Source organism: Phacochoerus africanus, chromosome 9 (assembly GCF_016906955.1).
Source record: "Phacochoerus africanus isolate WHEZ1 chromosome 9, ROS_Pafr_v1, whole genome shotgun sequence".
NCBI lineage: Eukaryota > Metazoa > Chordata > Mammalia > Artiodactyla > Suidae > Phacochoerus > Phacochoerus africanus.
Genome location: NC_062552.1, coordinates 82,027,935 through 82,042,294, shown reverse-complemented (window position 1 = coordinate 82,042,294; position 14,360 = coordinate 82,027,935). Strand labels below are relative to the sequence as shown.

At 34.7% G+C, this 14,360-nt stretch overlaps 1 protein-coding gene and 1 pseudogene across 1 annotated transcript; both read left to right on the top strand.

The window, feature by feature from the left end:
• The first annotated feature begins 4,237 nt into the window (after positions 1–4,237).
• Positions 4,238–5,157, top strand: LOC125136729 (olfactory receptor 4L1-like; annotated as a pseudogene).
• A 7,819-nt stretch (positions 5,158–12,976) lies between these two features.
• On the top strand, positions 12,977–13,914 carry LOC125136412 (olfactory receptor 4N5-like). The gene is given in 3 exon segments (XM_047797201.1): positions 12,977–13,165; positions 13,167–13,211; positions 13,213–13,914. Coding segments are annotated over 3 exon segments (936 nt in total).
• Positions 13,915–14,360: the final 446 nt, after the last annotated feature.

Here is a 14,360-nt window from a genome sequence, read left to right as displayed (position 1 = left end):
CTAACTATATCATAGCCAGTCAACCAACACTCTCATGCCTATTTTAATCATTTCTCTGTTCAAGGAGAGTGACAGCATAGCGCAGGGCCAGAAATGAACATCTCTCTGTAGCTTCAGCATTTTAACTACTCCTACTGAAATTTGGATTCCCAGAGCTTCAACAAATCTGCCTCCAAAGTGGTTCACATCTTTATAAAAGGAGCGGAAATTACTATGCAGAACCACATAAAGGATATCACAGAATGAATAGCAGATTTCTAATTTCGAGTAACTCCTTGAACATGTTGTTCCTCACAGTTTGCCTTTAGAGCAAGTAAGTGAAAATTTAAGAGCACTATTTCATTAGAAGGTTAGTACACTGCAGATGGTATTTTAATTAATTCTGTGTTGGTGGGAAGGAAAAGGCTATGGCTTCTGAGACATGAAATCACATACCTATTTCACAATGAGCTATAACTAATAATTTCCTGGAAAATTTACAGGATATATGCTCTCAAATTGATATGCAGAGTAAAATTTGGCAGTAGATGATGTGATAAAGAATGATGAATAACATTAAGAAAAGTAAATCCTTAGCATCCAGATAATTCAAACTATAGTTGAAAATAATGGAAAAGCTAGAAATTTGCATTTTTTTGGCAGAATAGAGATATTGTTCTTTTAATCAGGTTTCAGATGCTGGTAGACCATGTAAATATGTGTATCATAATGGCGGTTGAAGCAGGAGTTGGCAAGGAAGAATTAATGACCAGAATGAGATATTTAGAAAATCTCTGTGTAAACCTTACTGTTAGACCATATGTACAAATGAGATCATAAAGGGATAAAGAGGGAGAAGTCCTTACGGGATGTTCACATACAAGAGAATGGAGGAAAATGTCAATACTTCAGGAAAAGCCTTATGGGTATTCAAAATATTAGGCAAAGTATCACAAAAACAATTTAAAAAAACAGAGAGAGCAGATTTCCAAATATAAAAGGCAGTCAAAACTATAAATTCAAATAGAGTGCATAAATACATTTATTTATAACTAGACTGGATTGGATTATGGTATGTTAGTAATTATCTCATGATGAAATATTTGAGTACAAGCATCTGGAGAGTACTACTAAACTGTACTTCAAGATGGTAAATTAATACATTAAAGATAATTTTAACTTAAGAATAAGGTAAAATGTATAATAATTTGTTTTATTGAATATAGTTCACCTACTATAAAAATCAAAGATTATTTGTATACTCACATTGTTGTGTACCTATCACTACAATCTGATGTTTTAAATTTAAATTATTAGCATCACCTGTGCTCATTTTCACTCAATTCCCCATTCAAGGTAACTGCTAACAAACTTTCTGTCTATATAGACTTATGTTTACTAAATACTTCATACAAATGAAATTATACATGTGGATTTTTTTTTTTTTGCATTTTAGAGCCATACCTATGGTATGTGGAAGTTCCCAGGCTAGAGGTTGAAGCGGAGCTGCAGCTGCCAGCCTACACCACAGCCACAGCGACGTGGGAGCTGGGCTGCATCTATGACCTACACCACAGCCATGGCAATGCCAGATCCTTAACCCACTGAACAAGGACAGGCATCGAACCCGCATCCTCATGGTTCCTCGTCGTGTTCATTAACCACTGATTCGTGAAGGGAACTCCCAACATGTGGTCTTTGTGTTAGGCCTTTTTCTTCAATTATTTTTGAGGTCCATTTGTATTTTAGGATAAGTATGTATAGTTTTTGAAAAACAATCAATATTGAAATCATGTTTATTTTCTTAGAATGTCTATAATGAAAAGGGAAGAAAATATATCCTTAAATTATGTTTATATTAAATGATGTTTATTGTATACATATGAGCAAGAGCAGAAGTATTCACACCCAATAAATTAATGGAACTAGTCTTGGCTCCTTACTTTCCTAATAGGTATTGATATAAATAATTCTCAGGGTTGTAATCTTGAATAACTAAAAGATTCAACACATGCTTTCTCAGTGCTTGTTCTGTGCCCAGCCAGGAGCTTATACCTACAGCATCTCAACTAGTACTTACCACATATCCTTGGGGTGGTCCTGCTTCTAGGACTTGAGGAGATTTACTTAATTGTGCACATCTCAATTTTTCACTTACTAAATAGGATGTGGAGAATGATTATAAAGATCCCTCATATCTCTCACATATTATTATTTTACCTTCAATTTCCTCTGGAGTCCATCATCTACTGAGTGAAAACAATTAAATGAATGGGAGTTTTATGTAAACTATATGATAATTTCTTTCCTTTCATTTGTATTGTTTTTGTACTCTCATAATATATAAGACCAGGTGTATTAAGTGCAGGCCAAATAAATATTTTGAGGAAGCTTGCATAGAAAGGCAGGAGAGGGATAAGAGAAAAAAATGCTGTGTAAATAAAAAACATAAAAGAATGCCAGTTTTCCCTCTGAGAGAAAACAAAAGGCCCAAATAAACCTCTCTTAACCAATTTATGCTTAACTGAATTAATTTCATATGCAGGGTTTTCTGTTGTTACTTGTATTATGGGTCATAAAATTCCATGTAGCATAGGAACTATGTGACAAATATAGTCCCTTTTTCATTAATAGGAGCAATTACAATAAAAACTTTTCTCAAAGATTAATAACAAGTTAGAAAATAAAATTTTGGAAATTAAAAAAAATCCATGCAAAAAAGCTAATTTTCCCTAAATTATATCTGGCACATTCATTCTAATAGTTATCAAGCTGAGTCATTTTTCCAAGATGCATTTAATTATAGCAGTTATTGTCACAAAGGTGTTACCATCAATATTCCTGCTCACTCACATGATAATCACCTGACACCACCCTCCATAGAAGGCATGGTGTGGTGCTGTCCTCTGTGTCCCCTCCAGGTCCACAGTCCACTCTTCAGCACCCATACTGTACACTCCTGGAGGTTGACCTATAGGAACTACACCATTTTCATTTTTATCTCCCCTAATTGGTAGGCACTAACCATTTCTCGACAATTTCTAAGAAAGCAATTCAGGGAATTAAGGTTGGATAATAGTGATATGGTATTTTGACAAGAGACTGAGCAGAACTGAAAATGAGAAGAGAAATACAGGTCACTAGAGAAAAGAAAACAGACACTTTCTAAGCATTTTAAAACTTTAATTCAGTTAACTCCTCCAAATACACCACTCTTTCTATTCCCTGAGATTAATTATTTTCTTCTTATAAATGTTCACACATTCTCTAAGACTCACCCTTTTTGTTTACTGACCAGGAGTACCCTACTTACTTTTAAGTGGTTTGAAGATAGGAACAACCAAGCTTGAAGCTGTATCTAGAACATGGAATTGGTCTCCATTATTAAAATTCTTAACATTTTTCATACAACATGTGCTAAGCTAAATATTTTCTCATGTATTTTATTGATTTTTTTTCTTCTATAATCTCTCTACATGATAAATTCTCTAGATACAGGGAATTGATTCATTCCATATAAAGAAAAAGTGCAGTTAATTACACACAGGGATTCCAACAAACTTGTTGAATAATATCTTCCATGTTCTATATGAATAGGACATATTAATTTGATCAATACTAAAAACTTGACCCAATATATATTATATTCCTTTAATTTTGCAGGTAGCATGGTGTATTGATATAAGCCTAGGCACTGGTCAGATAGATAGGTATTGAGTACCAGTTTTGGTCCTTGTTGGCTCTGTAATCATTAGTTAGTCATTTAATACATCTATGCTAAGTTTTCTTATGTGCAAATTTAGGATAATTATAATACTCCATAGGATTGTTATGAACACTAAATGTGTTAACACATACAAAACACAAGAGATCTTATCACATAGTAATCACATAATTACTATATATTTTTTTGATCACACCACCCTAAACCTTATGGATATGTCTAAAAAGATAAGTAAAGAAGATTTATGTAATACATTACAACTAAAGCAAAATCTATATGTTAGGATTGAATCATATCAATATTTACTTCTAGACCACAATATCTATATTTACAGAAAACACACAAACTCTTCACTGTGAAAAATAGTAATGCAAGGATTTGCCTCAAAAGATCTGAGATTTAAGATCATACGCTCTCATATCACTAACTACGTTGAATGAAATAGAAACCAGAAAATGTCAGTACTAATCCTGCCTTTTTTAAAAAGATCTCTTTGTATGTAAAGAACTTCAGAAACCTTTCTGAGTTGAGTAAATGGATCTGAAAAATGGATCTGTAGTGACAGAGTTTATTTTCCTAGGATTTTCTGTAGGATGGGAAATTCAGTTTGTCTTCTTGGTGACATTCTCCTTGATCTATGGTGCTACTGTGTTGGGAAACATTCTCATCATGGTCATGGTGACATTCAGTTCCAGCCTTCACTCTCCCATGTACTTCCTCCTTGGAAACCTCTCCTTCCTGGACATGTGTCTCTCCACAGTCACCACACCCAAGATGATCAGAGATTTGCTCACTGAACACAAGGTCATCTCCATGTGGGGCTGCATGGCTCAGATGTTCTTTGTGCACTGCTTTGGAGGTGCTGAGGAGACTCTTTTGATAGCCATGGCTTTTGACAGATATGAGCCATATGTAAACCCTTACACTACAGGACAATCATGAGCCACAAGTTGCTGAAAGGGTTTGTTATACTTTCGTGGACAATTGGCTTTATACACACCATGAGTCAGATGGTATTAACAGTGAACTTGCCTTTCTGTGGCCCCCACATCATAGACAATATATTTTGTGACCTTCCCCTTGTGATTAAGCTTGCCTGTATGGACACCTACACCCTGGAATTATTTGTCATTGCTGACAGTGGACTGCTCTCATTTATCTGTTTCCTCCTGCTGCTTGTCTCCTATACTGTCATCCTGCTCACTGTGCAACAAAGATCATCTGGAGGGCTCTCCAAGGCTCTGTCCACGTTGTCTGCCCACATCACTGTGGTCACTCTGTTCTTTGGGCCATGTATCTTTATCTATGCCTGGCCATTCAGTAGTTTTGCGGGCAATAAAATCCTTTCTGTATTTTACACTGTTATCACACTCTTACTGAATCCTATTATTTACACTTTGAGAAATGATAAAATGCAAGAGGCCATGAGAAAATTATGGTTCCAAAAATACTAGCTCCACAAAGAACTTCAAGATTTTAGCACTGTATTACTAACACAACTTTCAAATATTATGCTAAGGAATTTGAATACGTTATATGTAATACATGGTTTCACTCTCTTTTTTCAGATTACAACTGGTTCAGAATAAATTAATAATAAAATATTTTAAATTCACATTTAATGCTATTATAACACATACAAAAATTAGTGACCTGCAGTAAAACAGACATAAAATATTAAATAAATATTAAATACTTTATAAGTCAATTTTTATTTATTATTAAAGAAATAAATATAGAAATATGTGCTATATACTATAGAGATTATGTTAGCAAATACTGATTGTTACTGATAGTCATAACCTTATATTATCATAAGTGAAGTAACCTGAACAACTCTTCACTGAAACAATGTTTACACCAATGAAAAATATAATTCTAAACTCTTGAACCAAAAAGATGAAAAATAAGAATAAATTTGATAATATAGTGATTATAAGATGCAAGAGTGCATATAAGATAACAGGTGGGGGGGGAATCAATGGAAGCACAATTTCAATAGAACTATAAGCATCAGCCTTGAAACCACATGCTCAGAGAAGTATCATGAGTGTGGAGGCATCAATGAAAAATTGAAGCATACTTTTAAAATTTTGCATTATACCACAATTTAAAAATATTTGTCATAGTAATTATATTCGGTTTTATTTCTACATAATTTAAAAATCTCAGTCTCACAATATAGCACACCCTGTATTAAAGGAATCCTAGCCAGTTTTAAGGTAAAGTATACATTCAGTGGTGGATAGAATTACACATCATTGGTAAAATATTATGTAAGATTTTTGTGTCAGTAAGTGGACTCGAGCTCCCCCACCCCTTGGGTTACAAAATATACACAATCTCTGAAATCACTTAAAATAATTTTTAAATCAACAAACAAAGTAAAAAGATCACACTTGAGTCCCAGTTTGAATTTTGAATTCCATTCCAGGAAAATAAACCAGCATTGAACCACTGACTATTGTGAGAACATCTACAGAATACCATTGCCTTGAGAGCTGCTAATAGGACTTTCAATCTGGGAGAGCATTGTGGACAAGGCTTTGTGCCTGAATAAGGATGGGGACTGATTGGCCACCAGGCTGAGACCTCAGATTTTGAAAAAAAAAATAGATAAGTAGAAGAGAGCCTGATCAACAGAAGCAGACAGAAAGAAAAAAATGTGCCTCAAATTTGATTTTTCATGGAAATGAAAATAAATGCTTCCCTAACTGTTGTTTGGTTTGTAATCAAATTCTTATATGTCCCAAATACCAAGTGAGAATTTTCTTTTAACTCGCAGTTTCAAGGTGTTATGCTTAGGTATTTGGCAGAAGTAAACAGAATTTTCACTGAAAAAAAAATTGTAACTTGAGAACAGATGTTAAAAAACAAAATTCAACTGAGTAAATTTGAAGATCCATTTGGCTTTATCAAACAATTCATGTCAGGCAGAATCTTAGCTGACAGAGAGATATTCTAAGGAGTTGGAAGCTTTTATAGTAAGGAGAATGGGACAAGGAAAGTAATATACAAAAAAAAAAAAAGAAATTTAACTAGAGGACAGTAACCGTTCAGGTGAAATCTGAGCTTAGGCATTTTCCACCGGCTGAGCTTGTTGCTGGACAAGAAGAAAATATTCTTTCCTCTTGGGACAATAAAGTGATTCTCCTTCCTGTTTGTTTATTGGTTTGGATTTTTTTTTTTTTTTTTTGCTGCAACCTGCAGCATATGGAAGTTCCGGGGCCAGAGACGGAACCTGAGCCACATGTGGCAACACCATGTGCTTAAACAACTGGTAATACAACCCATGCCTCTGCAGAGACAAGTCTGGATCCTTAACCCACTGAGCCACAAAAGGAACTTCTCCCCTTCCTGTTTATGAGAACAAGGTACATCTCCTTCCACCCAGGTGAGTACCTGATGACTTCCTCTTTGGGTAATTGAGGATGTGTGGTAGGCAGGAGAGCTCCCTTTACAGGACTTCCCAACTCCAATTTTAGTTGAAGTTTTCTTTCATTAATTTTCAGACAGACTACACACTCTCACAGAAACATTTTAAAACTGAAAACTCAAAATAAAAAAAAAAAGACAAACAAAAATATCCCCAGCATAAATGAGAGTCAGGAGAAAGGGAAAAGACAATGCACACAATGGTACAAGATGATTATATATTAGGCGTATGATTAGGGACTGTATCCAGAAAAGAAGAACATTTATAATTCCAGAACAAAAGACAATTTGATTAAAGATGGGCAAAGGATCTAAATAAATGTCTCCATAAAAGATATACAAATGGCCAATATGCATCTGGAAAGATGCTGAAAATCATTAGTCAAGAGGGAAACACAATTCCAATTCACAATATGAAACCATGTCACACCCATGAAGATGGCTATAGTCAAAAAGACAGACAATAACAAGGCCAACAAGGAACCCTTATGTGTTGCTGGTGGAATATAAAATGGTGCAACCACTTTGAAGAAAATTTTGGCAGTTTATCAAAATGTTAAACATAGAGTTAACACATGACCCAGTAATTTCACTCCAAATATATATGCAAAAAAAATGAAAACATATCCACAAAACAAATTGTACATGAATGATTATGGTAGCTTTAACCATAATAATAAAAACTTACAAAACATCCCTAACTCATTCACAGCAACATGTATACAACTAGAGATTATCATATTAAGTGAGGTAAGTCGGAAAGAGGAAGACAAATATTGTACATATCACTTACATGTGGAATCTAAAATATGGCAAAAATGAACCTATCTATAAAACAGAAACAGACTCACAGACATAGAGAACAGACTTGTGGGGAGGAAGTGGATGGACTGGGCATTTGGGGTTAGTAGGTGTAAACTATTACATTTAGAATGGATAAACAACAAGGTCCCACTGTACAGCACAGGGAACTGTATCTAATATCCTAGAAATGACCAGGATGGAAAAGAATATTTTAAAAAAGAATGTGAAATTGGCATGCATTATAAATCAACTATACTTTAATTTCAAAAAATTCCCAAATGTCCATGAATACATAAAACTAAAATGTGTTATATCCATACAATAGAACATCACTCAGCAATTAAAAATTCCAACTCTCAGTTTCTCCTTGGGGAGGGAAAGAACTGATCCATGCTTCCAGCACTACAACTTCCCTGAGGCCTCTCAAAAGACTAAAATTTATCTCACACATCACTTCTGAGAAGCAAGATCCCTGTGAAGTCTGTAATTATATAAAACACAATAAAAACAGAAAGCAAAAACAAAAGACTTTGCATTTCCAGTTTTCTCATCGCTTTCCCTTCCCTGCTCCACCCTTCTCTACATCCACATACATCCCTTTGTGGTACATGGATCTATGTGGGTGTTATTTCTCTGTGTCAACTTCTTTCTCCTATTTTTTTTTCCATTATGTCCTTCCATTTTTCTCCCTCTCTTCTATCTTTTCCAACTATCATATTTCTAGCTGTCTGTCTTCCTGGGAATTTATACCACAGATAAGCTTTCACACAAGCAAAATGTTGTATGTTCAAAGTCATTTATTTTCAGCACAGATTATAACAGGAAAAAAAACTGTAAATGACATTATTTTCATCTCTTTACCTCTTTCTTCCACTTTTCAACACTTCCTACTACTTCTGTGGCTGAACTGGACACAAATTTGAATAAAAGCATACTTGATCATATATCATATACTGCATTTCTTTTGTAAAAGTTTTTTATTTTAATCTTAATGTGACAGATTATTTTGCTTTCTTTTTAATGTACAGTGAAAAAACTAAGTTGATTTTTTGTACAATTAAATATTTTTTAATCCATGTAACATTATTTAATTGAAAAACAAAAAATCTACATTTTACTATAGCAGAACACAGGAACTACACATTCAAAAAATGAATAACCATAAATACCAAGATCACAATAGAGAAATTCTTTTATTTAAGAGGGCATGTCCCTAGACAGACTATTCTGTAAGACATCAGGAAGATCTCTTATTTAAGGAGAATCATTCCTGAACAATTTTGAGTATAATATAGTCTCTAACTCTTCTGCACAAAAATATGCAGTTAGTAACAGTAGTCGCCACTGACTTAGTGTTGCAACTTAACTTCTTAATAAACATCAATGCCTTCTCATCACTTCTATGAATTTTATAAGATTCTAAAATAACCTCCCCAGGTTCTCTACTTTCACTGTGCTTAATAAACATATGTTCCATTCCATTGTCACTGTCACTGATGAAATGTCAAATTCTAAAACCTAATAAGACCTGTGTGGCCTTAGCTGGCTTTGAACATTTAATGCTTAAACTATTTGAGTCTTTTCCTTTGTCTAGTTCAGGTTGACATTCTAATAATCCCCACTGGAAGCACTCCCCAAAGCATATCCCCTATTGCATCACAACTTGTAGAGCAGATTTCAGAATTTATGTTGTTTCACCAAAATAACATATATTTAAGAAAAAATTCCAGAATAATTAATCTCCTTTTCATCAGAAGGAAGATGATAACTGATTGTTTGTGAGTAGCACTGTTCCCCAGTGAGGTGAAAATTTTCTCTTTCTTTATATTTGAAAGAAATTGAGAGGAAGAAGAAATAGAAAAATACTGTATTTATTTTGGACTTTTGCTGCCTTAAAAATGCATGAGAATAGAATAATGTGGCAGGGACAGGGAAAAGGTGAGCTCTAAAATTCAAATATATATAGCACTTTCTATCCTATCACTCAAATATATCACTTTCCATAACATTATCTTAAAGGAGCTGTAATATTTAATTCAACTATTACAAAAGAAGTAAAGATGTGAATAGATTTAGGTGATTCACCATCTGGATTTATTTATTTTTATTTGTTTATTTTTTTAGAAGTGAGCTTATATTTTTATTTATTTATTTTTATTTTTTTGTCTTTTTTTGCTATTTCTTTGGGCTGGATTTAAATTGGGATATCATACAAATGATTTTTCCCCTGACTTCACAAGTTTACAAATCTTTTGGTTTCCACAATCAGTGAGCATAAATGTTTTCTTTTGTATATAGTCCTAACATGAACCAATATAAGGCTCAGAGTTAGGGATGTTAAAAAAGAAAGACTTGATTTACAAGCCATAGCTGAATTAGATAAGAAAACTTTACATGGACACTTCTTTGAAACTCCACAATTTCATATCATGAAATGATTCAGATTTAAGCAGCCACCATCTCTTGTGGAATTACCTTCAGGGCAGTTCCTAAAGATCTACTGACATGGTGTCTACTTTATAATTTTTTACTAGCATGTGTCTAGTCACTGAATGTTTCTATTCAGCTTAAGTAGATGTATACTGGCTACTAACTATCTCATTTGATCTTCCTATCAACCATGTGGAGCAGGAAGGTGGCTCTATCATTTCTACTTTAAAGGTTAAAAAAAAATTAAAAACTAAATGAGTTCCCCAAAGGAATACAGTTACCATACTGCAGAAATAGTAACTTAAATTAGGCAGAATAATTCATGGCCAGGGCTCTTCATATAATATTGATGATACTGTCTAAAATCTTGGAATATTAAGGACAGTAGCAATGTGTATTACCTAATTTAACTATTCCATTTAATGTGTGAGTTATTATCTGACTGAAGATTTGTGCAACGGAATAAAGTTGAACACACAACTTTAGTATCAATTAAATATTTTTGATCCTTCAGGCTGATCCATATTTTTCAAAACTTATAAAATAGGTAATAGTTTAGTATAATGACTTAAAATACAGAATCAATACAGTATCATAAACCAAACTGTCATTTTTGAATTTTCATTAAATATATTTACATTAGCAAGTGTTGGTGTTGAGATTTATTTTAGAGCACAAAGATAAATCATTTCATTTTTATCAGAATGAGTTAAAAGCAGACAAAATATGTGAGAGAATGTGAAGTAACTAATGAGTGATTGAGACCAAGTAAATTTCAAAGGGGATAATATTCAGAAAAGGCTTAGAACTGAAGGCCTGGTTAAGCATTTTCAGTCTGCAGAAAAATCCATTCTAAGGGAATATTTAGAAAGCACCTACCATGCTAGCTCTACTATGGAATGAGAAGAAAAATATGTTATCTCAGAATTAATGGAAAGACAGGTATTGGATATAATGAAGTAGTATGTAAACAGAGAGAACAAAACAGAAAAAAAATGTTAAGACTGAAAGAATGTGACAAAAAGAAGTAAGAGAATGAAAAGGAAGCAAGCAATACGGAAGGAAGAGCAAGGGATATGAAAAGGAAGAGAAATTGCAAGAAAAAAATAAAAGAATAAAATTTAATAATAAAAGTATATCTTGGTGTAAGTATTTGGGTTTAACTTGTTTGGGGTTCTCTATGCTTCCTGTATCTGGATATCTATTTCCTTTTTTAGATTTGAAAAGTTTTCAGCCATAATTTCTTCAAATATATTTTCAATCTCCTGTTCTTTTTCTTCCCTTTCTGGAATCCCTATTATATGTAGATTGGCATGCTTTATATTATCCCATCAAAGAAACTAAAGAAAATATAAAAAAAGAATCATTGAGAAAATGAGTGTATTAAGGTAGAATTAGAAGGAAGAGAATAGGAAATTATAAAAAAATAAAAAAAAAACAAACAAGAGGAAATGAACTAGGAAATATTAAGGAGTGAGATGCTAGGATAGTGATCAGGTCCTCAAACAGGAACTAGTCTGAGAGCAATCAGAATCTAGGCTTGCTCCATGTTGCCTGAGGATGGATGCTGTGTGTCTGCACTCTGAGAAAGAGAGGAGGCATATAGGTACCCTCTCTACTCATGCATCTTCAGTGCCAGATGAGTTCTTGCATCAGTTGAAAAAAGAAGGAAGGTTAGAGATGATGAAACATTCAGTTCTCTATCCTTGCCTACACTGACAATCCTCCTTTGCCTTATCGGACTAGAACAAAAGGCTGTCCCTGTAAGATCCATTGTTTGGGGCTATTTTAGGAATTCATTTTATAAAGAGAAATATCCTTCTGAGGACACACCTATCATCTATCTCTGTGATGAGCACCATTTGAGAATCATTAGAATAGAAGGTATGTACATGAGAATGGGAGAAAAGAAATAAACATAAAATGTTAAGTGGCATGGATTTCAGGGAGTTCCCTGATAGTCCAGTGGTAAAGCCCAGGTTCAATTCCCTTGTCTAGGGAACTGAGATCCTACATCAAGCTGCTATTTGCCACAGCCAAAACAAACATACAAACAAATGAACAAACAAAGCGGCATGGAAAACAAGATGCATATCTGCAAACCAAGAACTCAGGATTCTATAGGGATGTAAAGAAAGAAGCATATGCAAAATTTCTTTGCTTTATGGATATTAAGAAGGGGACTAAATCCCAGCAACCAAATTAAGCAATAGAGACAGTGCCCCACTAACAAGAAGAACAACAGGAACTTGACACAGTTAATAATGATTTGTTTTGTTTTAATCAGGAGATCTTTAACACACTTAGCAAAAATAGCTAAGATTCCTATAGGAGCACAATTACATATAAGCACATGTTTAAACAGGAATGAAAGTGTGGCTATAAAAATAGTTTCTTAGGGAATCAGGAAATAGAAGAGTAGAAAGTTAACTAAAAGCATAGGAGAGTTATGGGGCATAAGTTGTTTTCAGCTAGCAAACTGTTGGCTGTGGAAAACATTGTTTTTAATTGGAGAGGAGCTATGGAATAGACAAAAAGGTGCTTATAATGCTTTGTATTATTAAATATATTTTTGCTCTTTGTTCTTTTGCAGACTGATCAGTGATGGAGAGGGAGAACAGCACAGTAGTAACCGAATTCATCCTCCTTGGTCTGACTCAGTCTCAAGGTACTCAACTACTAGTCTTCACTCTAGTCTTAATTTTCTACCTCATTATCCTCCCTGGAAACTTCCTCATCATCCTCACCATCAGGTCAGACCCTGGCCTCCCGGCTCCACTCTACTTCTTTCTGGGGCAACTTGGCCTTCCTGGATGCATCCTACTCCTTCATCGTGGCTCCCTAGGATGCTGGTGGACTTCCTCTCTGAGAAGAAGGTGATCTCCTACAGAGGCTGCATCACTCAGCTCTTCTTCTTGCATTTCCTTGGAGTGGGGGAGATGTTCCTTCTTGTTGTGATGGCCTTTGACCGCTACATTGCCATCTGTCGTCCTTTACATTACTCAACTGTCATGAACCCCAGGGCCTGCTATGCCTTGCTCATGGCTCTGTGGCTTGGAGGCTTTACTCATTCCATTGTACAAGTGGCTCTTATTCTTTACCTGCCCTTCTGTGGCCCAAACCAGCTGGACAACTTCTTCTGTGATGTGCCACAGGTCATCAAGCTGGCCTGCACCGACACCTTTGTGGTGGAGTTCCTGATGGTTTCCAACAGTGGCCTGCTCAGCCTCCTTTGCTTTCTTGGGCTTCTGGCCTCCTATGCAGTCATCCTCTGCCATGTAAAGGAACACTCCTCCGAAGGGAAGAACAAGGCTCTTTCCACATGCACCACACACATTATCATTGTGTTTCTCATGTTTGGACCTGCCATCTTCATCTATACTTGCCCTTTCAGAGCCTCTCCAGCTGACAAAATCATTTCTCTCTTTCACACTGTAATCTTACCTCTGATGAATCCTGTAATTTATATTCTTCGCAACCAGGAAGTAAAAGCTTCCATGAGGAGGTTATTGAGTCTGCATACGGTTTGCTGGATGCAATAGAAGGATGAGAAAAGCAAGAAAGGAGAAAGTTCATTTGGATTTATTTATTTATTTATTACAGAATCTGTCAATCATTTAGCAAATAATGTATTTACCAATCATCCCCAGGCACTATTCTAGGTATATGAATGAAACAGGTAGAATTCCAGGTCTAGTGGGGTTTCATTCAAGTGGATAAAAATAGGTTAAACTATTAATTGAAAAAAACCATAATATATGAAGAGAGTACTCTGAGGCAAATAAACATAATGTTATAATAGAGCTGGATTGGTAGTTGGTAGTTACTTTATGTTTGCTTGTTGGGCAAAATCTTATCAAGTGGTTTTAACTGATACTCAGATGACTTGAAAGAGACAACCATGCAATTATCTGAGGACAGAAAATTCTAGGTAAAGAGGATAATGTACACAGTTGCAAAGATCTTATGAATTTGGAATATTTGAAGA